The 25,425-nt window shown below is 42.0% G+C and overlaps 1 protein-coding gene across 1 annotated transcript in view; it reads left to right on the top strand.

Annotated features, from left to right (window-relative positions):
• The window catches only part of FMN2 (formin 2), a 378,063-nt gene that overhangs the window by 28,133 nt on the left and 324,505 nt on the right, over window positions 1-25,425 (top strand). The window contains exon 2 of the mRNA XM_053607776.1: window positions 9,633-9,799. Within this exon, the coding sequence (XP_053463751.1) occupies window positions 9,633-9,799 (167 nt within the window). The remainder of the gene's footprint in view (window positions 1-9,632; window positions 9,800-25,425) is intronic.

Raw genomic sequence — 25,425 nt, 5'->3', positions numbered from 1 at the left:
TGGGGCTGGGTTTGAACCCACCACCTCCTGTATATGGGGCCGGCGCCCTACTCCTTTGAGCCACAGGCGTTGCCCTCAACCTTGATATTTTCATAATAGTTGTGTCACATGTTTCTCTGTTGTTAACTACTTTTAATAACATGATTTAAGATATTTTATAATGAAAGTTGAACGTACCCTCCACAGTACGATGAAGTTGATGTACCGATCGCTCAGCCTCCGTAACCATCAACACTAACAATGCCTTACTAGTTCACATCCCCCTTCCCCTTTCTTCTCTTATTCCCGCCACCTGCTTTATTGTGGAAGAATCTGAAACAACCCCCAGACCTCATGTTGTTTTGATATCAAATATTTCAGTATGTGTCTCGTAAAAGTACTTTATAAAAACATGCCACAATGTCATTATTTGTAGTATCGAATGCAGATAGAATTAGCTGGAATCAAGTCCATTTTCAGAGCTCTCTGATATCCTAAAAGGGGAGTTAGAGACAACAGGCCACCTGATTTAATTCACGCTCAACTCCCTTCTCTTTTGTCGCAGGGGCTGGGGACATGACGGCTTGATGGGGGTTGCAGTGTACTTTATGATTCCCCACAGCAGGGTCCCCCAAATTTCTGGGTTTCTCAATTATTTTGAAGCTGTGAGTGATCCCTGAATTTGGGGATGACAGCTTGATCCCTTTCTTTGCAAGTGTTCCATTTGACCTTTTCTGTAATGAGTTTTCCATCCACTTACTGTTCATTTAAGGGGACCCATTATTTCATTAGGGATTCCAAAGTGATTTTCTGATTCTGTCATTTCCTTTGCACTATTGAGCTGGAACTTTTTCATATTAAAAACTTTTCTTTTTCACTAGGTATGTGTTATTACCCTGAAAGACAATTCATACTGGAAAGACAGGACACTTTATTATTTCTTCTTCCCTTTAGTTAGGGATGAGTGCCCGAGCATTCTCTGGGGACATCCAATATTTTATTTTCCTATTCCTTTTAATGTATCAAATATTTTTAAATCAACTAAGTCATTATTCTTTCCATAACAGCATGATTTTAACAGCTGTATAGTTAGCCACCAAGTATTTAAAGCTATCTTTTGCTCTTTAAACTATGTCTTTATTGTTGGGCATTTTAGCTTCTTTTAATTTTCTTGTTATGAATAATCCGTGTATTACTATGCCAGAAACTGTGCTAAGTACTTCACATCACTATCTCATGTAATTGTCATAATAATCCTGTGGTACATCACTCTTTGACTATACCTCCAAGTACTTATCTGGAGTAGCTTTTGCAAAGTTGAATTTCTTGGAGAAAGGGGTCAATTTTTGAAAGATCACTGACACCCTCTTCCAGGGTTTTCCTTAAGGTTTCTTTGGCAGCGTTGATGTCTACTTGTTCTTGGTTGCTTTAAATCCAGATTGAAGAATATCAAAGGGGAAAAAATTGGTAAACTCCCTGCTGGTTTGGTGGGTTCTTTGAATTCTCATCTTCTTCAGTCTTCCTCCTGTTCTTCAGGGTCTTCATGGAGCGGCCCTGGGTGCTATGTCAATGTCTGGAGTCATTTCTTCCCTGCTCTGTTGGTTAATGCACCCACAAAGGCTCACCCTGTTTCAAGGAAAGGGGTAAAATTATAGGAGAGAATAGAGAAATCGTTGAGAGAAGAAGCCAGTGTTCTTGAAACTTTTTTTATCTCCCGGCACACTTGAACCTATAGATAAACTTCCATAGCACACTTAAATTATGTCGATCAAGAACAAATAAAAGAATATTCTTACTGTGCTTTCAACTTTTTTCAAAAATAATTTAACTAGGCCAGGCTCAGTGGCTCATGCCTGTAATCCTAGCACTCTGGGAGGCTGAGCTGGGTGGATTGACTGAGCTTGAAACATTTCCACTAAGATCTGCAGTCATTCTGATACTTCTCCCTTTTTAGGCGATACTTTTCTTACATCTGGCAGCTTGCAGAATTTTCTCCTTCATCTTAACTTTGGCAAAGCTAATCACAATGTGTATAGGAGATGCTTTATTTGGATTGAAACTTGCTGGGGTTCTGAAACTGTCAGCTATCTGAAGTTCTGTATCTTTTTTTTTTTTTGGCCGGGGCTGGGTTTGAACCCACCACCTCCGGCATATGGGACCGGCGCCCTACTCCTTGAGCCACAGGTGCCACCCGAAGTTCTGTATCTTTTACAAGGCTTAAGAAACCTTAAGGAAAACCCTGGCAGTTTGAGACCAGCCTGAGCAAGAGCATCACCCTGTCTCTAAAAAGTAGCTGGGCCTTATGACAGGCACCTACAATCCCAGCTACTTGGGAGGCTGAGGCAGGAGGATTGCTTGTGCCCCAGAGTTTGAGGTTGTTGTGAGCTATGACGCCATGGCACTCTACTGAAGATGACAGAGACTCTATCTCAAAAAAAACCATAATAATTTAACTAATGATCTTTAAAAATTTTGTGGAATATGTAGGACCCTCTCATGGCACACCAGGTGGAAATCACTGGAATAAGCCATAAGATCAGCCAGAAAGCAGTTGTACACTGATATTTTGGGTAGAGAAGCCAGTAAAGGAGTGATGAGAGAAAATGGTCAGATAATTAGGGAAAATAGGAGAAGGGAGTATTATGGAAATGAGAGGAAAGTGCTTTTGGGAGTAGTAAAATGTTATCAGTAGCATGTTGACCACTAGTTTCTGTTGTTTTGCAAACATAGGTAGGTTTTTTTTTTTTTTTTTATAGAGATAGGTCTCTCTCTGTCACCCAGGCTGGGGTACAGTGGCATGGTCTTAGCTGGAACCTGGAACTTCTACTCAGTGATCCTTCTGCCTCATCCTCATGAGTAGCTCGGCCTACATGCCACCACACTGGCTCATTTTTCTTATTTTTTATAGCGATGAGGGTCTTGCTGTGTTACCCAGCCTGCTCTTGAACTCTTGGCCTCAAGCAATCCTCTGCCTCAGCCTCCTGAGTTGCTGGGATTATAGGCGTGAGCCACTGTATACAGCCCCAGTTAGTAATCTTGATGTGAAGGGAAGCCTTATGCTAGGACAGTAGCTGGGAGTGGGGAGTCCTACAGGCTCAAGGAAGGGTTTTTTCATTAAAGCACGTTTGTATGATCCTAGGAACATTCACGGAACAGAGTGGTGTTACATTTCAGGGATAGCTAAGGAAGTAAGATGTTGAGCATGCAACAAAGAATTTGATTCAAAACACAGGGGAAAGAACCTCTTCTTGTTTGTAACAGGGCCTGTTTCCACTGTGAGGAAAAGGGCAGAGAAGCCAAGCACAGGTGTTTTTCATATTTGCAGTTGGTCTATTCTATTTTCTCAATAAATTATTTTAGAATATCACGCCCTCATTGGAAAGAGCAAGTCAGGTTGTGAGGACATTGTATCAAATTTGTTTTGGAGAGTGGGAGCTTAGATGAGAAAGCTGATGGGTGCTGGGCTTCCCTGAGGTGGATAGCTGTGACTGCAAAGTCAAAGCAGGTGACACGCGTGTGTCTGTCTTTTGCAGTGTTCAGCTGCTCAGGTTCAGGCAAAGAGAAGTGGATGGCCAGATTGAAACAAGTTGTGGTTTCTTCAGACAAGGGTGTTGGAGGGGAGAGGGATTAAGGAATTGAAATGTTTGAAGTGTCTAATTATAGTAATGGAACATGGAATTTAGGCTGGTAAGGAAGGAAATGAGATGGGACAAGGGTGATGGATCATGCAACAGCAGGTAAGGATGACTGATTCAAGGTCAGGGTGGTGGATGGAGCTTTTGAAGGGTTTCCAGAGTGGGGGCTTAAAGGATAGAAGGTGGTGGTCCAGAATTAGGGTTTCCATTCAGGCATTTGTACATAGATTGATTCACTGATGATCAATAAACTAATAGATCATCTACCCCTTGCCAGGTACTCCTGAAGGTCCTGGGTAAAAGATGGTAAACATTAGGGTCTGCAGGATTGGAGTTTACTTTCCAGGAGTAGGAGATAGACCACAGACTCCATTAATTCAAGGGCTAAAGCTTGCTGAAGAGTAAGGCTGATAATGGGAGTGAGAGACCAGGGATGGTTTTTTAGAAAGGACAGTTGATGAGGTATTTCTCTCAGTGGAATTAACAGTTGAGGGGAGGCCTGGATGAGATGGAGGACCCAGGGAGCCATGGAGCTGTCTGGGGAAGAATGTTCTAGAGCATGGGTCCTCAAACTGTGGCCCGCGGGCCCCGTGATTGTATTTGTTCCCGTTTTGTTTTTTTACTTCAAAATAAGATATGTGCAGTGTGCATAGGAATTTGTTCATAGTTTTTTTTTTAAACTATAGTCCGGCCCTCCAATGGTCTGAGGGACCATGAACTGGCCCCCTGTATAAAAAGTTTGAGGACGCCTGTTCTAGAGTGACATGCTGCGAGGTAAGAATGAGCTCAGTGTGTTTGAGGAGGATGAGGGTCCCGTGGGCGAGAGCAAGTGTGGATTGAGGGACCGTGGTGGGGAGTGAGAAGTGGGGGCTCCTGAGTCATGGTGAGATGTCTGATTTTACACTGAGGGTGACAGGAAGCCAGCGGAGTAAGCTTTGAAATCCATCTTCTGGAGGAGGTACAGCTCCTGATAGTGACCAGCTGGAGGACTTAGCGTTGGTTGCACTTCTGGGATGGAGGAAATGCTGGCTAGAGGCAAGGGCTCAGGGTCTGGGACGAGGCCTCTCCTGGGTGTTGGTTTGCTCTCTGTGGGGGTGTCAAGGTCACAGGAATGACAATAGGGGTAGAGGGAGATGGTGGGGCTGAGAGTCAGGAGGTGAACTGCAGAGGGTACACATTCTAAGAAAGGAGAAAACTGTTAAAATTGTTATGCTCAATATATCCTGGCAACAAAAGATGAATACAAGTCAGTTTGACTTCTGCAATTATAAGAGGTGCTCAAAGGGTTGTCTTTAGTGTCCAGACACTTTGGATTACAGCAAACTATTGCTTGAGTAGTGTTTTTTATTTTTATTTTTTTGAGACAGAGCCTCTTTGTGTTGCCTTTGGTAGAGTGCTGTGGCATCACAGCTCACAGCAACCTCAAACTCTTGGGCTCCAGTGATCCTCTTGCCTCAGCCTTCCCAGTAGCTGGGACTACAGCCACATGTCACAATGCCTGGCTAGTTTTTTTCTATTTTTAGTACAGATGGGGTCTCGTTCTTGCTCAGGCTGGTCTCAAACTCCTGAGGTCAAGCAGTCCACTTGGCAGGGCCTTCCAGAGTGCTGGGATTACAGGTTTGAGCTGCCGGGCCTGGCTGAAACTGTCCCCTTATATTGCTACACATGCTGTTTCAGTTTCTTCTGGAAGTACCACTGGTGCAGCCAGTTGTCTACAGTACACCACACCCTTTAAGGTCCCTAGGTAGAAGTCTTGGGTTGTTAAATCAGGAGAACATGGGGGAAACTCTACCACACCTCTTCGTCTTATGCACTGTCCTAGAAAATTCTCACCGAGGTCAGCTCTCATGTTTCGGTACTTGTTATAATCTTGGGATGAAAACTTTCCATTTTGGTGTTTTAAAAATGTGTCATGTGTTTGTTCTGCTGACTGCTGTCTCGTGTGCACACTGTTTGGTAGCCCTTCATAGTGAGTGTGTGGACTGTCCCAACACCACAGCAGAAAAAGCAGGACTTGTTGCTGTGGGTGGCATCCTGGATTCCCTTGAGCACATCACGCACAGTCCCATGTGTCTCACAGTCACCACGACTGTGTCTAGTTGTTTGTTATGCTGGAGATTCTGTTGCACACTCACTTCCCCATTGCCATTGTACTTTTCCATAATGTTCTCAGATCTCAAATACCTTCCAAATGGTCTTTCGATGCTGGAGTGACAACCATGTCTCTGCCATTCTCTTTGGCTGTCCTGCCTGTTGCTCGGTGACGCTAGCAGTCATCCGATGGACCCCATCTTTTGAGTGAACATCATACTACACATAGCTACTGTAATTCAATTCAACTTTGAAAAGTAAGACATACATAACATTTCTTAAGTGTCTCTATGTTTTTTTGGTACCCCCAGTATTTAAGGAGTGGTGGGGTGAAAGAATGACTAGAGGCTAGTTAAGGTGGCAGGAAGGTGGGGGATAGATAGGGGTCTAGCCAGTGGCAAGAGTTTCAAAGGAGCTGATGGTGGCTTTGTAAGAGAATAAATCACCTGGAAATATTTGTGGGGATTAAGGAGGCTCCCCTCTTCCTGTCTGTCTAATATCATGCATGTGGAATTTGACATGAAGTGCGTCCTCCTAAGAGGATTGCAGGATGAAGCTTTCCTCTAGGGGCAGTCAGGTTACTGTTACTACAAACATTCCCTTTAGAAAGAGTTTGTATAGGTACACCATGGAATATTATGCAGCCTTAAAAAAAGATGGCGACTTTACATCTTTCATGTTTGCATGGATGGAGCTGGAAGTATTCTTCTTAGCAAAGTTTCTCAAGAATGGAAGAAAAAGTATCCAAAGTATCCAATGTACTATGGATACTTTTTTTTTATGTACTATAAATTGGTTTCATAGTAAGTGTATGTAAGTATAGTAAGTAATAAGTATCCAGCTTACTATGAAACCAATTTATAGCTTTCATATGAAAGCTAAAACCCAATCATAGCCCAAGAAGCGGGAAAGGGAGAGGGAGAGAGGGGGGAGGGTGGGTGGAGGGAGGGTAGTTGGTGGGACCACAGCTACGGTGCATCTTACAAGGGTATATGTGAAATTTACTAAGGGTAGAATATAAATGTCTTAACACAATAACTAAGAAAATGCCAGGAGGGCTATGTTAACCAGTGTGATGAAAATATGTCAAATTGTATATAAAACCAGTACATTGTACCCCATGATTGCATTAATGTACACAGCTATGATTTAATAATAATAATAAGAATAGAGAGGAAGAAGTAAAAAGGTCATTGTTTCTATATGGTGTGATTTTCTACAATAATTAATTATTACAATAATTACTACATTAATTAATAATTTAAAAAAAATAGAGAGGAAGTTACAGGTGTGATTTTCTACAATTGTAGAAAATCCAAAATAATCTATTGTCAGATTGATTAAATCTACTGAATGTCAGAAAATTTGGCTACTGGATATAATATTATTGTACATAAATATTGATTTCATTGTCATATTTCAGAAATAAAAAATTTTAACATAAAAAAAGCGTTTGGGGCGGGGGCTCTCAACAGCCTAGGGTTATTTCCACCCCCAGGGGACATTTGGCAAAGTCTGCAAACATTTTCACCTGTTACAACCCCAGGTGGGGTGCTTGTGCTGCTGACCTCTAGTGGTAGTGTCCAGCAATGCATGGGATGACCCTTGGCCCCCCCAGCAATATCTAGTTCAACACGTGTTTGGTAGAGAAACCCTGGATGAAGGATTTCAGGGTATTTGCTCATCATAGAACTGGGTTCTGGCAGATCATTTCTTCCACGGTGTTCTGAAGCCCCCTCTGGTGCATTTTGGCTTGATTTGCACTTACATGTTTACCCTGTCACACTGACACACAAGCAAGATCCTGTTTCCCTTAGTTTCAGTTCTACATGGTATCTGAGTGGTGGGAAGGAACTAATTAGTTTTAGGACTATTCCCAGTCATTCCACAAGACGAGTACAATGGATATACTATCATGAGAAGACTCATTTGGAGACTGAGGGATGCTTATTTCTTTCCTAGATATTTAGTTCCAGTTAGATGCCAGCAAACTGAATTTCTATACAAGAAAAATCCTCATCCCCCTGCAATTCCCAGGAGACCAAGGAATATTCTGTAAAGACTTGAAAGATTGGTGACAATAGAGGCTTTTCTTGTCCTGCTTTGTCACTGCAGATATGAAAGATGAGTTTTTAGATTAGTTTTGTTTTACAGACAGAAATAGAAAGAGGCATAAACACTGCATGACCAGTGTCCTGATAGAAGGAAACGTTCATACATTTGAAATGTAACTGAAATGTAGACCTGGCCTGGTTTTGCACAGCCCTAAGCTAAGAAAGGTTTATACATTTTCAAAGTTGTTCAAAACCAAACCAAACCAGTGAAAAAATATGCAAGGGAGACCTTCTGTGGCCCACAAAGCCTAAAATACTTATGATTTGGCCCTTTGCAGAAAATGCTGGATGGTATAAGACTGGCATTTCATTTCTAGTTCTGACCGCGATGGGAATGAGTCTATCACAGGACCATAGCTTTGCATTCATGCAGAAACCCTAAAATCCCAGGTGGGGTTTACGTGAGCAAGTAGTCAGGTTTGCAATACAGATGGCAGCCATCAGTGGGGTTATGTTTTAGTGGGGAAAGGAGACAGTAAGAAAATTATTGCATAAGTAATTAATTAACTAAAATAAGTAAGTATCCAAAGCAGCTATGAAGGATTCCAAGAGTGTGGAAGATCACTAAAGGCTCTTTTGGATGAGTGTTGCTAATCTAAATTTTAGATTAGAATCTAGAATCTAATTAGAAGGAGGTGTACCGACAGGGCAAAAAGTGAGGAACACTTGTGGCCCCAGAAAGAGCCCTAGAAAATTTCTTTTTCTTCTGCTTTAGTTTATGAACATGGAAACCAACTCCATTAATTGCTGAAGGTTAGAGACGTAGTGGTGTCAGAACTGGATTAGGGATAGAACCAGTGGCTAACAATAGAACCAACTGGTGACCAGTAAAATGCTGATGCCCGGGCCCCTCTGCCAGCAATCCTGTCCTCCCTCGGCGGTCCTTAGGTACAGCGAAGATCGATAACCCTTGGTCTAGGTGGACCCAGGTCCCCTGGTGTCCTCGGCCACTGTTTCTCATTGTGCCTCTCTTTAAGGGAAATAATTACAAACTTACATTTGGACCTAGAGTTATATTTCCAAAGAACATACAGGAAAAATTTGAGTTTTTCTGTCACTTCTCTTTTCAAGCGACTGTTTTTGCTGGACCGCTCTCTTCACCTCTCATGGGTTGGTGCCTTTGCCGGTCACCCCAACTCCCTCATTCTCTGGCCCCTCCCAAGGGCCAGGCCTGAGAGTGTGAATGTCAGTCCCTGACATTTCTGAGCCAAAATGGTTGCATGGTGGGTAACTAACTGCTTCCTTAGAGAATCATCTGCAATGAAATCCAGAAAGGTTTAACCTTTTGGATCGCAAGTTAAATCAGAAACCCTGTATTTAACCAAAATAGTGGTTTTACCAATTAAATCCAAAAGGGAGCTGGGTACCGTGGCAAATGCCAGTAGTTCCAGCTGCTCCTGGGGCTGAGACAGGAGGATCACTTGCGCCCAGGTATTTAGAGCCAGCCTGGGCAACTTAGCAAGACCTCCCATCTCAAAAACCACAAACAAACAAATACTTCCCTCCCACCCAAACTATCCAAAAGGGTTGGGGGCTTCTTTGTTGGAAGCTGTACAGCCCCTAATGTGTCCCATTTTCTTTTGAGGCCGGGGGCTTTGGCGGACAGGAGAGCAAACCAGATCTCCCTTCCCTCTGTGACATCTCTGGTCACAGACTGCAGCGTCTTCTGCAAGGTTTCCAGGCTTGCTCTTGCAGTCAGTCGCCATGGAAACGGTGTTGCTCCTGGCAGTGTTTACCAGGCCTCCCTCCTCTGGGAGAGCCAGAGCCAGGGGACCTGCCAGAACTCCCTCTAATGACTGTGTTTCATCCATAGGGCGAACTCTGTTGGAGAAGCTGTTCAGCCAGCAGGAGAACGGGCCCCCAGAAGAAGCTGAGAAGTTTTGCTCCCGGATCATTGCCATGGGCCTTCTACTTCCTTTCAGTGACTGCTTCAGGGAACCGTGTAATCAGAATGCCCAGTCAAGTTCAGCTCCGTTTGATGTAAGTAGGGGCATTCACTTCTGTCTGTGAGGCAGATTTCTCCGACACAGCAGCTGTGACAGACATCTGCCAATCCCGCTGTGATTTCCAAGTGACATGGATGTGAGCCGTCCTCCTCCCAGCCACTCAGTAGCTCAGGTGTCTGTTTCTATACTTTTTTTTTGGACTGGAGTGTCAACTATACTTGCCAAACCTCTTTTCTTAACAATAGGCTAGACAATCAAGCCTGCTTTAATCATTGGTGACTTTAAAGAGGCTCTAAGTTCATATTTAGGACTTTCCTTCAGAAGTGGCTCCATGCAGCCCCAGGTTTCCAGGGGCCGTTGAATGCTACTTTGGTGCATTCCTAACTCATGTGTGTGTTGTATGTTGATGTGAAGCAGCTTTCTGCTTTCTCCAGCCCACCCATTCACTAAGAGAGTTAATGTTGTACAACAGTAATTCAAAAGGCATATTCATCTTTCATAATAAATATCGGCACTAGTGGATTATCATTTTCAAGCCAGAGCATTGCTAGTCATTCTCAGGTATGTGGTACATGTGTGACCTTGGTTGTGATAAGCAGGCATCTAAAACCTACATACCGACTCGGTGCCATAGCATAGTGGTTATGGTGCCAGACACATACACTGAGGGTGGTGGGTTCGAACCCGGCCCAGGCCTGCTAAACAATGGCAACAACAACAACAAAATAGCTGGGCATTGTGGCAGGTGCCTGTAGTCCCAGCTACTTGGGAAGCTGAGGCAAGAGAATCGCTTAAGCCCAAGAGTTTGGGGTTGCTATGAGCTGTGACGCCACGGCACTCTACCAAGGACGACATAGTTAGACTCTGTCTCAAATAAATTAATAAATAAATAAACCTAGATACCTCATATGTAAGAATTCACATATGCATTTCTGCTGAGAACATTAAAGGTCTGGTTGATTCACTTGTACAGAGCTCGGGATTTATGAGTATTTGGGAGTAATGGGTTCTCCTCTTAACTGGTGCCAACTGCACCCTCTTCCCTGGTCAGCCTTCTTTACTCTACATGCTGTCATTCAAGGAGTCAGGTAATGAGGAGTTTTGAAAGACAATGAAAATGAACCGGTGCTGAGGTCAAGGTGTTGTGGCAGTGGATAATAAAGTGTCTCCGTGTACCTGTTGGTTTTTTCCTTTCCTTTCCATATGATGACCTGCAGCCCTTCTCAGTCTCTCTTCAGTATTAGGAAGACAAATCACATCAAATATTCTGAGATCTTCTTGATACTTCCCAATTGAAAGAAAATCCCCCAGGTTGGGCTGTGACTGGTGAACCTTTCTTTCTGAGATTTAAATTTTTTTCTGCCATAATTTTTCTTAAAGACATGGCAGCTAATCACGGCTCAGTAGATATTTTTCTCCTATGGGAAGGATAGGATTATTTCATATTTTCCCTCCTGTGTCCTCTATGAGAGGGCTGTATTATTGAAGAGAGAGAACTTGAGGATGAAGGTAGGTTAAGTTTTATAGAGCTGTATTTTAGAAGATGTGTTGTTTTGGCAAATTGGAGTGATAATAAATATAGTATAGACAAAGCCAATATAGTATAGACTAGCCATGTCTAGCACTGGATTTTTGATTAAAAATTATTCCCAGATTAACTGCGTTTTCCTTCCTTAAAGCCCAGAGGTAAATAGCCTTGTCAGTCTATAAGTGTGGCATTGGAATAACTGAAAAGATTAGGGTAATTGCATTTCTCTTCTCTCGTATTAAAAAACAAAATCAGCTAACCTGTTTTTTTTTTTTTTCTTTTTTAATACTTCTCTCCTAGCGTCAACCTTGTGTTAGAGAGACTAGGAAATCTTCCCAGCCATGTTATTTTGGGCAGCAGGGTGTGGCTTGGAGAGTGAAAAGCAAACAATTAATAAATACAAGTCCTTTTAATGTTGTAGGAGGGAATTTCCTCAGAATGGGGAATTTCTTTCCGTCTACTTGATGTAATTGCATTTTCTCCTTCCAATTTGTTGGCTGTGGTCCAACCTCCCTACTCTCCCCTGTCAAAGTGACCAAAATAAAGGAGAATTTTTTTTTTTTTTTGAGATAGAATCTCACTATGGTGCCTTTGGTAGAGTGCTGTGTCCTCACAGCTCACAGCAACCTCAAACTCTTGGGCTCAAGCAGTTCTCTTGCCTCAGCCTCCCAAGTAGCTGCCACAACGCCCAGCTATTTTTTGTTGCAGTTGTCATTGTTGTTTAGCTGGTCCAGCCAGGTTCGAACCTGCCAACTTCAGTGTATATGGCTGGTGCCATCACCACTGTGCTACAGGCACGGAGCCTAAAGGAAAAATTATTAAAGGTACCTTCATAAGAAATGTTATTCCATACATTTCAGTAGCAGTTCAGTAATGGAACTGTGTTGATCCGATGCAAACTCCAGTAGTTTCTTTAAAACCCACAGGTGGTAACGATATAACAATCTAGAGGGTCATGAGGACTGAGGTATCACAGGGATGGGAGAGAATGTGCTTCTCTATGGGGAGAGAAATTTCTGATAATTAGTCTCTTTGCTTATTTCCAGAAAATAGCTGTTGTGGACATTTCTAACCAACAGATTCTCTTGAGCTCGGTTGCCCTTTGAGACAGAACCCCCTGTGGGAATAAGCTCATACCTGGCACCCTTCCTAGCCCCGACTTTGCAACTTTTTTCCCGACTCTAACAGCATCCTCTCCTCTCTCTCCTCTTACCTCTTTTTCTCCCTTCTTCTCTGGGCACTTAACACGTATAATTGAAGCCATAAAGGGTTTTGATTTGGGGCTCTTACTGATGCACTTGAGGGATTAGCCTATTTTAGTCTGCTCTTTTGATTTTAGTTCCATGTTATTTTTATACATTTTCAGGGCCTAATATTTTGCTTTGTAGAGTGCTATAGAAAATATGAAAGGACTTCACATTTTCTTTTGTTATACATTTTAACTTCATTAAGGTTTCAAGAACTTTCAAAGACTAAGATGGCTTTGAGTGATCATGTTAATTCATTCACAGATGTTTACCACATGCCTTCTGCACACCAGCTAATGTAGATTTTGGAGAGATGTCAGTGAACAATTCAGAGCCTTCTCTTGGAATGTATGTCCTATGCAGGGTAGGAAGACACAGATATAAAACAAAAGCATAAGTAGTTAATTTCTGCCAGATTCTAGTAAGTACTATGAAGGAAAAGTCCAATGATATGACGGAGTGAGTGGTGTAGGATAGGAGAATGCAGAGGGGATCCTTTCTAAGGACCCCTGGGGCCAAGTCTGAGAGTCCTTGTTTCAGGCAGCTCAAGGTGCAAGTGCACAGGGTTCATGTGTAACCTATACTGGGGGTGGGGGGTGGGGGGGTGGGAGGCAGGGGCCTGGTAGCTGAAGCTTAGTGAGTTAAAGAAAGACAGATCTCAGGGTATGGAACAGGCAGGATCTTAAAAGCCACGAAAAGAATATGGATTTTTTCTTTTTCAGTAGGAGCTTTGGGGAGGTTTTATGCAGGGGAGGAACATATTTGCTTTATATTTCATGTGGATAACCCAACTTGGTCTTTTAATAATAGAGTTCAGGGCAGAGGCAGATGTGGGATGCCAGGTAGGCTATCACAGTGGTTGATGGTGGTGAAGTAGATGGAGAAGGGCCCCTGGGTTGGGATGGATTCTGAGAGGACTGATGGGATTTCTGGTGGGTCAGACACAGGGACAAGGGAATATGGGGAAGTCAATGTTGACTTCTTGGTTTCAAAAAGCTAGGCACTGTTTACATAGATGGAAGAGACAAGGCCATTTTAGGAGGATAATGTTGTAAGAACAGAACTCATTCTCTACTTTCCTTGAATGAAATTCAAATTACTTAGAAAACTAATATGTAGTAACCAGCTTGTTACCTGGCAAACATTACCTTTCGCCTTTTTATAAGTGGAATGGCATTGACTTTACTATTAGGGTCATGATATTTAACCTATTAACTACCATCTGAGTTGTATAAAATGGATGCTAGATTTGAGCCCGTGGCCTCGCGAAGCATATATAACTCATACATTTCTTAACCTAATAAAACACCATGGTCCGAAGGAAAAAAAATATTTTTCTAGTGTTGGAGTCAATGTGTTAATTTTTTTCAGCCATCAAAAGGTGTGACTTCTATAAAAATAGAATAAAAATTGAGCTCCCTTAAGGGCCTAATGACATCATCCTATCATGTCTTTCCATTTCCAGGACTGATCTGGGGACCCAGAAACTACCAGTGTACCTCCTTTTCTCTGAGAGTATCCTCATATTTGCCTTTTGCTTTTTTTTAGGGGGGTAAGTGGGTGGGTGCTAAATCTTAATATTCTAAGCTAGATCTATACCAAAGCTAGCAAGAAAAAACTCAGGGATATTACTACTGATTTCTTCCTGGTAAACTATATTATTGAATTGTAGATCATGTTTTTTTGTTGTTTTTTTTTTCCTGTGGTCTGAGGAAAGACTTTTTGCTTCAGGAACCTAGTCTAGTTATCTCTCTCATGCTTTTATTTATAACATGATCCCTTTTTGTGGGTCACATTCATTAGCAGCTATTTTCCACCCAAGGACACTGATCTTACTCACTTGTTGATTATCCATTAACAAACTCGTTTAGGATTTCTTTAATCATACCTATGGCAGATCACATTATCCATTTATATCAACAGGAATTAAGTTTACTTTTCAGGGGGACATGGTCATATGTTTAATTCTTCATGAACTTACCTTAAATGTCTGTCTAGTGGCGTATTATTTTTGGATGCTGATCTGCTGCTTTTTTAAATACACGGTGATCCCCATCCTTACCAGATAGGCGAGAGCTCCTTAGTGTATATGTCAGTAGACATATGTTTGGGTGAGCATGTGAGTGAAGCTAAAATTAAAGACAAGTCATAAAAATTTAGGTTAAAAAGGAATAAAAGAAACAAGATCTTGAACGTGTTGGAAGATAGGTCACTGATCCAACCCAGCTGCAGTCTCTCTCAGAAAACTAATGAAATGTACTCTAGTTGTTGTCACCATAGACAGAAAGAAGAATTAAGGGAACAAACAGATATTTGTATTTGAGTTCATTATTTTTTTTTTTTTCAGAGCCGGAAGAGTACATAGATCCTATTCAGTCAAGCCCACACAAATCTTTTCCTGAGAAGCAGTAAAAGCCTTGTCACATCTTTTAGCTCTAAGAGAATATACTTTCATACATATGTATGTGTATATTTTGCTGTATATTTATTTTTGAAATTTTCTGGTGGACAGCATCAACTCTCAAACAGTTGTTGTTGTTTAAAAGGTGGTCTTAAAATAATAATTTTCAGACCAGCGTTTAAAATTATTTTAGTTGACATTTCTCTTCCTTGCAGACATCTTTGTAATGCAACATAGAAGTCCTCAGTAAAATATGAGATTTTGTTTACGAACGTTCATATTAGCTGTGTTGACATGCAGTGTTTTGTGTTTGCTGATGCCATTATTGCATTATTGACATTGCTCTTGCCTTGGGTGCCTGGGCTATCACAGGTGAGGATTTAGCTCAGTTATACTTCAACCTTGTCCTTCCCCATTCCTTCCTATGTGATGAATATTGTTGTTCCTAGTTTCAATTTAATAATTCTTCTTTAAAATTTAAAATCTATGCTTATGACTTTTTGCTTTTGTTCATCAACTTTAGATGTTATCTCTTGCTGCCCACCCACCTTTTAAAATCAGACTCTTAGTGCCTCTGCCTAGTCTGAGCCCTGTCTATGTCCCTGCTTCTACCAGACACATTATATTTTGGGGGTATACTTTTCAGGGTAATGTTTCATCTGTAGGTTCATATTAATTGCTTGGAAACATATGGATGCTGTATAAATGCCACATGGCAGAGGTAGACAGCGTGCTTTGATTTAGTTTGCTTCTAACAGTATCACAGCCCTCATGCCACCTAAACAAGGATTTCCTTGGGTCAAGTTCAAATGGATTCTGTTGGGTTTTTTTTGCAGTTTTTGGCTGGGGCTGGGTTTGAACCCACCACCTCTGGCATATGGGGCCGGCGCCCTACCCCTTTGAGCCACAGGTGCCACTCGGATTCTGTGTTTTTAATAAATAATCATGTGTTTAAAAGTGTCCCAATGCTTCTTCTTATTCTTTTATTTTGGGAGAAGAAACATGAGCCCCCTCCCCATATTCTCAGTATCTCTGATTATTCAACTAATTCTTGCCATTCTGACTTCATCTACTAATTTAGACTGGGTTCTTGGTATTTGACTATGACTTCCATAGTTATAAATGGAATTTATCACTGTTTGAAATTTTCTTTCAGCTCCTCCCTTCTGTGAGCTCCCCTGTCCCCCTTCTCTAACCTTCCCAGGAACACAAAGATGAAAAGGAAGCCGCTACTCCCAACTGGCTCACAGTCTGCTTTTACGAAATAAGACACGAAGATAAATTAGTGAAGCTTAGCGGCTGAAGTGGGCTTTATCGTCAAACTGTCCTGGATTTCCTATTTCATGTGTAAACTTTAGGTAAATGGCTTAATTTCTCAAAGTTTGTTTTCTTCAGTAAAATGCAGGATAACATAGTAGTTTATTAGTGAAGGGAAAGTGTGAATACAAATGAAGTATTTTGTACAACATGGGCAGATGATAAGTGCTCTGGGTATGTTAACTGTCACCACGGGTCATAAACATGTTTGAAGTCCCTGTGAGACACATACAGTAGAAGGATCAAAGGGGAAGAATTTACTAGGTTTCCTTGGTAGCTCAGGTGATAATACATGGGGCAAGACTTGAGGAGCAAATAGGAGTTGGCTGCAGGAGCAGCCGTAAGCAGAGAAGTCTATGTACCAGGCAGCACTACAAAGGCATGAAGATGCGTGTGAGCATAATTTATAAGTATTTATGGAGTGTACGTTGGGAGAACGACGGGTGGAAAGGAGGGGAGACATGGAAACAAAACCATATATCTCACGCTGAAGAATTTTGAGCCATAAACAGGTTGACATTTATAAAATATCACTCTGGTGGCAGAGTGGAGAATGGGTTGAAGAAAACTGAAATTAGCTTCTGGGTGATCAGAAATGTCTAAAGTGAAGCATAGGCAGTGGGATGGAAAGAGATGGCTATGGGGAATATATAGGATTTAGAATTAATGAGGCTTGCCATTTGGATGGTTGTGGGGAAGGAGAGTAGATGATTTCCTTGGGGTTCTGATTTGCATCTCTGAGATACTCTGAGTCAGGATGCTAAAGAGGAAGCAGGTTTTGGAGAATATAGTTAGTTCTCTTTTGGACATCTAGAATTTGTGATTCTTTGTGACTTCACACTGGCAATTCCTAGAGGGCAAGGGAACTGATACTCCCGGCATAGACCATGGGTTATATGCTGAAAATAAAAGCAAAGAAATCTAATAAATTCATAGCAAGTCAACAAGTCAAAAGGTTGAAGTTTGTAAAGACAGGGGAGAAAGAATAAGTGTAGTGAGACTATAGAGAGAATTAATTCATTAGAGATCGTGCCCCAGGAAAGAATATTGTGTTTGAGATTTCAGAGGTGGAGGGGTTCTCGAGTCCACAGTCCAGTCTGTGGAGGAGGGGAGCACCCTTTTTGTTAGTACAGAGAAGCTCAGAGTGTTGGCTGCGGCTTAATTCCCACAGGTTTGTGGAAGATTTGGTATGCAGAAGCAGACACAGGACCATATGATCAAGTCCTTGGTGAGTGAAGGCTGTGCCAAGGAGGTCTGTAATGTCTGTGACCAGGAAGGATGCTGGTGGGACTCCTGTGTAATATGCTCTTCAAAGGTAGAGAGTGTTTTGCACAGGGTGAACTTTGAACCTCATCTGATTATGGAGGGCTAGGTAATAAAGCCACACTGCATGAGAGGGGATCGAGAAAGTCACCGTTCAGGTTCAGTCCTTACTTGACTGAATGATCTCATTGGGCTTTTCATCACCTTCTTGGGTTTGCCAGTTACTGGTCTCCAGTCCAGGTTCCTCAGTCTGGTCCATTGGTTCTCAGTTCAGGGTCATATTGCCCTCCAGGGGACCCTTGGTGATGACCGAAGGTACTTTTGGTTGCCATAGTGCAAGGGAGGGGTGCAACTGGCATCTAGTGGATACACACCCAGGGCAATGCCAGGCATCATGCCATTCACAGGACGCCTCCCTCTCTCCCCCAGGAGTTACCCAGTACCAGATGCCAGTCGCAGAACCAAGGTTGAGAAACCTCATGATGTACAAACATCTGATCATGTCATTTTTCTAAATAAAACCTTGAATGGTTTCTCTGTCAACATAAAGTCCAAATGCTTTGTACCTCCATGGCCTTCCTCCTACCTTTCAACACTTTCCTGCTTCTGCAGCTCATGACTCACTTCCCTTTCTACTACCCTGATGCCTTTCCCCAGGCTGAAGCCTTCCAGCTGCGCTTTCTCTTACCTCCAGGGCTCCGTGGGCATGGTTGCTTCTGCTCCCAACTGTTACTTCTCAGTTAAATTCCACTTTTTCACAGGATGCTGTTCAGAATTAGAAGCTATTCCCTCTGAGACACCTTCTTCAACCATCTAAGTCTACATTTTCTCTCTCAAAGGACCTATTACAGAGATTATAATTGGCTTTTTACCCTGTCATGCCCAAATGTGAATTAGAAATTTTGTGTGAAGGTATTCCCTTGAGCAAATCCATTTCAGTATAATGCCGTGTCTCCGTGTTTACCTTACAGGTATCTCGAGAGGCTAGGCGTGGGCTCTGGTTCTAGACTAGATTCCAATTCCACCTCCTCCACCTCCTTAAGAGGTTAAGAACATTTATCCATGCTAACATTTTTCATGTGTAATATATAATGTCTACCTCGGGGGTTGTTTTGAAAATTAAATGCCTGGCACATTGTGTCAGACAATTATTAGTGATTACACTTTGTAATTATTGTCTTTTAAGTTCCTGTCTTAGAACTTGATAGGGCCATTCAATAAATTTGCCTTGATTTTTTTTATTAAATCATATCTGTGTACATTAAAGCAATAATGGGGCACCATACACTGGTTTTATAGACCGTTTAATACATTATCACACTGGTTAACATAGCCTTCCTGGCATTTTCTTAGTTATTGTGTTAAGACATTTACATTCTACATTTACTAAGTTTCACATGTACCCTTGTAAGATGCACCGCAGGTGTATTCCCACCAATCACCCTCCCTCTGCCCACCTCCCCCCTCCCTCCCCTCCTTTTCCCCCTTCCCCCTATTCTTGGGTTATAACTGGGTTATAGCTTTCATGTGAAAGCTATAGATTAGTTTCATAGTAGGGCTGAGTACATTGGATACTTTTTCTTCCATTCTTGAGATACTTTACTAAGAAGAATATGTTTCAGCTCCATCCATGTAAACATGAAAGAGGTAAAGTCTCCATCTTTCTTTAAGGCTGCATAGTATTCCATGGTGTACCTATACCACAATTTATTAATCCATTTGTGGATCAATGGGCACTTGGGCTTTTTCCATGACTTAGCAATTATGAATTGGGCTGCAATAAACATTCTGGTACAAATATCTTTGTTATAATGTGATTTTTGGTCTTCTGATTTTGTGACGAGAGAGCTGTAAGGAAAGCCATGTTGGCTGAGTTAAGTGAATTGTCTTAAACGATCAGGGCTTACTTATGAGCAGGAGGGATGACAGGTGTACACCCCCACACTCAGGTGATTTTTAAAAATTTTTCTAGAGATACAGTCTCACTGTATTGCCTAGGCTGGTCTAGAACTCCTGGCCTCAAGTGATTAGTGTCTCAAAGTGCTGAGATTTCAGGTATGACTCATTCTGTATTTAATAATCTTAAAAACACTTGGAGGGAGAGAAGATGGAGGGTGGGATGGAGTATGGATTTTCTCAGGAGTTAATTAGTCTGGGAATTAACTCTGAACTTGCTCTCTGCTTTAGGATTATTGCCATCCTCCATTCTTAATCCATTTCCCACTCTTGATTTTACTACTGTCATTATCACAGTCTTTCCCCAGACATCACTCCCTCACATCTTTCTGGATGGAATAGAAAGGAAATGGAGAGGTGGGAAAAGCTAAGGGGAGGTAACTACAAATTGTGGAGGTAAATCCACGGTCATGGTCCACTTGGGGTTACCTCTATGACCATTGTCCAGGCTTTCACAGGTTCTGTCTGTAGAAGTGCCACACCCACTATTGGCATATGACTTAACTTATTTCGCTCTCTGTAAGTGAGTGTCTGAAACCTTTGTAGATATTGTGGCATGAAAGAATGAAAGGTTCTGCTTTCTGCAACACCTCACCGAAGAATAAGGACCTCTATTTCATCCAGAGTTCCTTCCCCAGAACAGAGAAAACCAAAAAGGGGTTGGAGATTGGTTTTCTGCACAGCATCACTCTTGTCTTTCAAAGATCTCTACCATGTGGAACAAGTTTGATTTTATTGGTTGGATGATTCTCATGAGCTAAAATTATTGATGGGAATAATCAGTAATTAGGAAGAATCTACTTGCTGTTCTTAGTTCTCTTTAAGGGAGATTTTCTTTTAAATCCAAATTTAATTTTAATTATGAAATACATTTGTTCCATAAAGAACATTATGAGTGGATATATGCTAAGAAGTTTCAGGTTAATTTCTTTCTTTAAAATATGTACACATATGCGGTTTAAAAAGATTGTCCCATATTGTAACTTTTCTGTAACACAATAGTGATTATTTGGTGGATCAAATTATGTTCCCCATGTTTGTGGTCAGATAGTTCATTATGAAGTAGGAGGCTTTTAATACATATTTTAAAAAATGTTATTTCTCTGAGATTCTGTCATGTTTCTTTTTGTCACTGCAATTTATGGCAATTTGTATTGTCACCATTCAAGGAATGTATGACTGCATCTTAGGACTCAAGATTTTATACATATGTGTTTAGGCATTTCTTTTTTTTTCTTTCTTTCTTTCTTTTTTTTTCTTAGAGACAGTGTTTTATTTTGTTGCCCTTGGTAGAGTGCGGTGGCGTCACAGCTCACGGCAACCTCCAGCTCTAGGGCTTCAGCTATTCTCTTGCCTCAGCCTCCCGAGTAGCTGGGACTACAGGTGCCTGCCACAACGTGTGGCTAGTTTTTTGTTGCAGTTTGGCTGGGGCTGGGTTTGAACCTGCCACTCTAGGTATGTGAGGCCAGCACCCTACTCACTGGGCCACAGGTGCCATGCCTAGGCATTTTTTTTTTTTAAGAGGCAGGATCTCATTATGTGCCCATGGTGGACTCAAACTTTGGGCTCCAGTGATTCTCCTACCTCAGCCTCCGAGTAGCTGGGGTTACAGGTGCCAGTCACTATGCGTCACTTGTTTAAGCTATTATGTATTTTAAAGCATACTTTGAAAGTATCATGTTGAAGCCTATTTTGAGCTTATTTTATTTTTCTGATCACATATATGATTTAGCAAATTTCTAATATGTGTTGCTGTGAGTGTATTTTAGTTCAGAAGGCAAAACAGGTGATTTTCCCCATTATACTCAATTCAAGAATATTGTTGCCAAAGTACTATAGTAATGGTAATTACTGTTACTCCCTTTCCCATGAAGTTTTCTGAACTCAGAGGAATGCTTCCCGTCGATACTTTCCTAGATTTTAGAATGTTCACTAACCGTAAAGTTAATTGAACATTATAAAGATGAATCTTTTTTGAATGTTTGTTGATTTTATTCTGTAAGCACCTATTCTCTGTTTTTCTAGGAACAGATTCCTAGTTGTCAAAGACCCTCTTTTCCTCCACTATCAGTCTCAATGAGCCTCTCCTGGCTCCGGGGTTGTCATGTGACTAAGGCGGGCCCACAGTATCCTATTCTGCTGGGCACAGCTCAGAGGTCAGAGATGGGGCACTAGCACAGCCAGAAGCAGTGAGTTCGGAGGACTTTGTGAATCGACTGGTCTCGGGGCATCTCTGCCCCTGGGTACTCCAGTCTGGACTGTACCTAACAGGAAGAGTTTCTGTCTCAGAGTCGAGCCACTCAGTTAAAAGCCACAGTGAGAGAGAGGGGAGTGAGAATGAGTCCTGAGGACACTGCGGGAGCTGGCAGAGCCTTTTCCGTGTTCACCTGTGGACGTCTGCGGGCACAGGTGATGCATTTAACAAACCTGAAGTAAGTTTAGTTCTACATCCGCTGTACCCAGCTGCACTCTTTTAAAAAAAGTATGTCTCCAGTGCTTTTATATTTATGGTATTTTTTTAAATTTAAGATTAATATGAGGGTATACATGATTAAGTTACACTGTTTGCATTTGTAAGGTGAAGGCCAAGTTGTAATTGTGTCATTCACCCAGAAAATGTGCCATATACCCCAAAACTGTTCCCTTTGGGTGGGAACTTTCTGAATCCTCTCACCCTCCCCCCATTCTTGAATTTAGTTTATTCCCTCACCTGGGCACGCACTAGTTAATTTACTAGTTTCAGTTCAGTATTGAGCACACGGGATGCTTGTTTTTCCATTCCTGGGATACTTTAGGGGAGTGTTCTCTAGATCTATCCAGGTTGATACAAAAGATACGAAACCTCCACCTATTTTATGACTGAATAGTACTCCCTGGTATGCAGATACCGCCGTTTATTAATCCATTTATGTGTTGAAGGACATTTGGGTTGTTCTCACATCTTGGCAGAGATGCTGTGGCCGTCAGCATACTTCGTGATTTGTTTTCCTCACTTTAGGACTATGCTGTCTTAGATATTCATTTTGACTTTCACAACTGGTTCTTTTTATCCCCTGTTTGGCAAATAGTGTTGGGTGACTCAGAGTTCATTTTGAATTTGGATGGTGGAGTTGGATTCAAATGGGTGATTCAGCCCAACTTTCCTGTCATGATTTTCTTTTCCTATCCTGCTCCTGGATATGCTTGGAATATTAATTCAGTGTGTTGCTGTCACTTGGATTTCTTGTGACCTGCTTTCTCCCATCTCAAGAGCGAGGAGAAGCTGATAATTGAGGGCAAATACTGTGCAATGGGAAGACATCATCCCACCCAGGAGATCAGAGGGCTTTTTTCTTTTCTTTTTAAAATATTTCCTAGACTTTGGGAATCCAAATAAAAATGTATTCTGTTTTTACGATCTTTATTATCTAGATCTGGTGTTGGTGATTTCTGTAAAGGGCCAGATAGAGAATATTTTAGACTTCAGTAAATTTTTTACAGTGTGTTGTAACCACTCACTTCTGCCACTGTAATGCACAAATAGGGACAACACACAACCAATAACATGGCTTTATTTCCCAGTAAAACTTACTTACACAAGCATCTAGTTGGCCGGTTTAGGCTTGCAGGCTGTGGTCGAACCCTAGTCTCTCTACTCAGGTAAACATATAGAAAGTGAGTTTATTCTGTGAGTTTGACTTTTCCTCGTGTCTCTAACCACATGTGGGCACCAGCCAATCCTGCAATATTTATTGCATTTTTCTGTGTAAAATGTAAATCCTCTTTCTGTTCTTCTGCTATAGGACCAGACACAGTTGTTTGGGCATCCTCACCCCCAGTTCCACTGACAGGTGCCACTGAGTCTTAGATAGCCATAACCTTACATAGTGATGTTATGATGATGTACCTGTTGCTTGGCACTTTGCCCCTGTCGTCCCGCAGCTGTGGACTTCCTATATTAGCTCACCTGCTGCCCCGAGCGGAAGGAGGGTGGGACTTCCTTCGCTTGCTCCCCCTGCCACCATGAGCTGGACAAGACGTGGCATTCCTGCCTTGGTTCCTAAATTCCTCTCCAGCCTGTCCCAATCAGAACATTGGCATTACAGTAGCTTACTGTCAAAAGTAGCTATTAGGTGAGCAGATGCAGTGGCACAGTATTTAATGGAAGGTGATAGAAAAGGTGTGTGATTTTGAGAGGTCAGTATGCCTGGGGGCTAGAGTCACAGCAGGGGCAGAAGGGATAGCTTCAGAAATTATGCTGGGTGGTACCCAGGGCCATTTGTGAACCTTCTGGAAAAAAAGGTTTAGGAATTTAGACCTTAAATCTGAGAGCAGGAAGCCGCTGGAGGGTGTACCACTGATCAGGTTGGTGTTTTTAAAGAGAACGTTCTAGGGGTTAGTGGGGTGTGGACTGAGAGTTGTGCTGTGTGTGTGGTTTGGAGGCTGTTGCAAAAATCCAGAAGAAGATATAGGGCCCTCAAGGATGGAGGTAGGCAGTCTGAAATCCTTTTATTTTTTTAAAAAATGTTACATGTAGCTGCACGATTAATTTTTTTTAAAGACTTCAAAATATCCAGGGAGCTGCACTAGTTAAAAAAATTCAGCTTTTCCTTTAACAAATTGTACATCTTCACTTTCTTCTTATACTAACCATAATAATTCATTAATTAATTAGACTTGTATTTGGGAAATAAATTTGGGATGAAAAAAGGGCAGATTAGTATCCTTCCTTACTCATACTTTGAAGGACTTGTTATAACACAAATTCCTGGGCCACAATTCCAGAGTTTTGAATTCAGATCTGCTTTGGGGCCGGAGTATTTGCATTTCTAACAGAGTTCTCAGGTGAAGCTGCTGCTGCTGGTAGGGACGCCACACTTGGAGAAGCACTGCTTTAGAAGGTAGAAAGGGTGAGCCTGGAGATTGGATTCATTGGATATCAGGGACAGAGAGGCAGACAGGGAGGATGTATGTCCAGGTTTCTGGCCTGAGCAACAGAGGACAGAGTGATGCTATTTCCTGTGTGTAAAGTACAGTATGAAGAACAGGTTGCAGGGACAGCCAGTTGAACATAGATCCTACTGAATTTAGGGATATCTGCTCCATTATATGCCAAAAACAGTTGTGTTTTTTGTATCTAGGGCTCAGGAGAGGGAGCCTCAGAAGTCAGGGTAGTTGATGTGGGCCATTCAGCCTAAGGAAACGAGATACTCAGACGCAAACATCAGCTGGAGCCAAGTAATTCAGGTTCAGTTTCCAGTTGCTTGATGTGAAAAGCTTGGCATCAGGATTTATTTGGGAAATTGCTTGAGAGGACAGTTTTGAGGAGAGACTAAAGGCTGCAGATCAGAAATGAGTACGTTTCCTGATAGCTCCAAAGATGGGAGACAGGCTGCATTTAAAGCTGTCAGTGGGGGTACTATGGCTTGGTTTTCTGCGTTTTGTACAGATGGAATCTTTCTTCACCCAGGCTGATCTTGTCGAGGTGCTAAGATCACAGGTGTGGGCCACTGCACCTGCCTTAGGAGCCTCCTCGCAGGTGTGAGCCACCGCACCTGCCCTGGGCCTCCTCAGCTGCCTCCTGACGAGGTCTGCAGCCTCACCTTCTGCTGCTGTGTTCCCTGTCTCTGGGCTACCTGGGGAGCATTCTAAAATGCAGGTTCTTGGGCTCCACTTCTAGACTGATTGACTAGATCTGAGGGCGGCCTCTGGGAATATGGGTTTTAGATCAGCCAAGTTTGGGAAAACCTGGCTGTAAAAGTGTGTTCTGTGAATATTAGTTGCTACTTAGATGTGAAAGGTGTTCTTAGCTACTTTTAACGCAAAGCAAGTCCTACCTTGGAATTCTCAAGAGTTACAGCTCAGCTGATGAGAGGTGATATGTTAAAACTGAGCCTAATGATGGAACGTTTTCCACAGATTACTCATTAAACCTTTGGTTAACTTCTTGTGACTAATTGAGAAACTGC

Source organism: Nycticebus coucang, chromosome 10 (assembly GCF_027406575.1).
Source record: "Nycticebus coucang isolate mNycCou1 chromosome 10, mNycCou1.pri, whole genome shotgun sequence".
NCBI lineage: Eukaryota > Metazoa > Chordata > Mammalia > Primates > Lorisidae > Nycticebus > Nycticebus coucang.
This window is presented reverse-complemented; position numbering and strand designations above follow the sequence as displayed.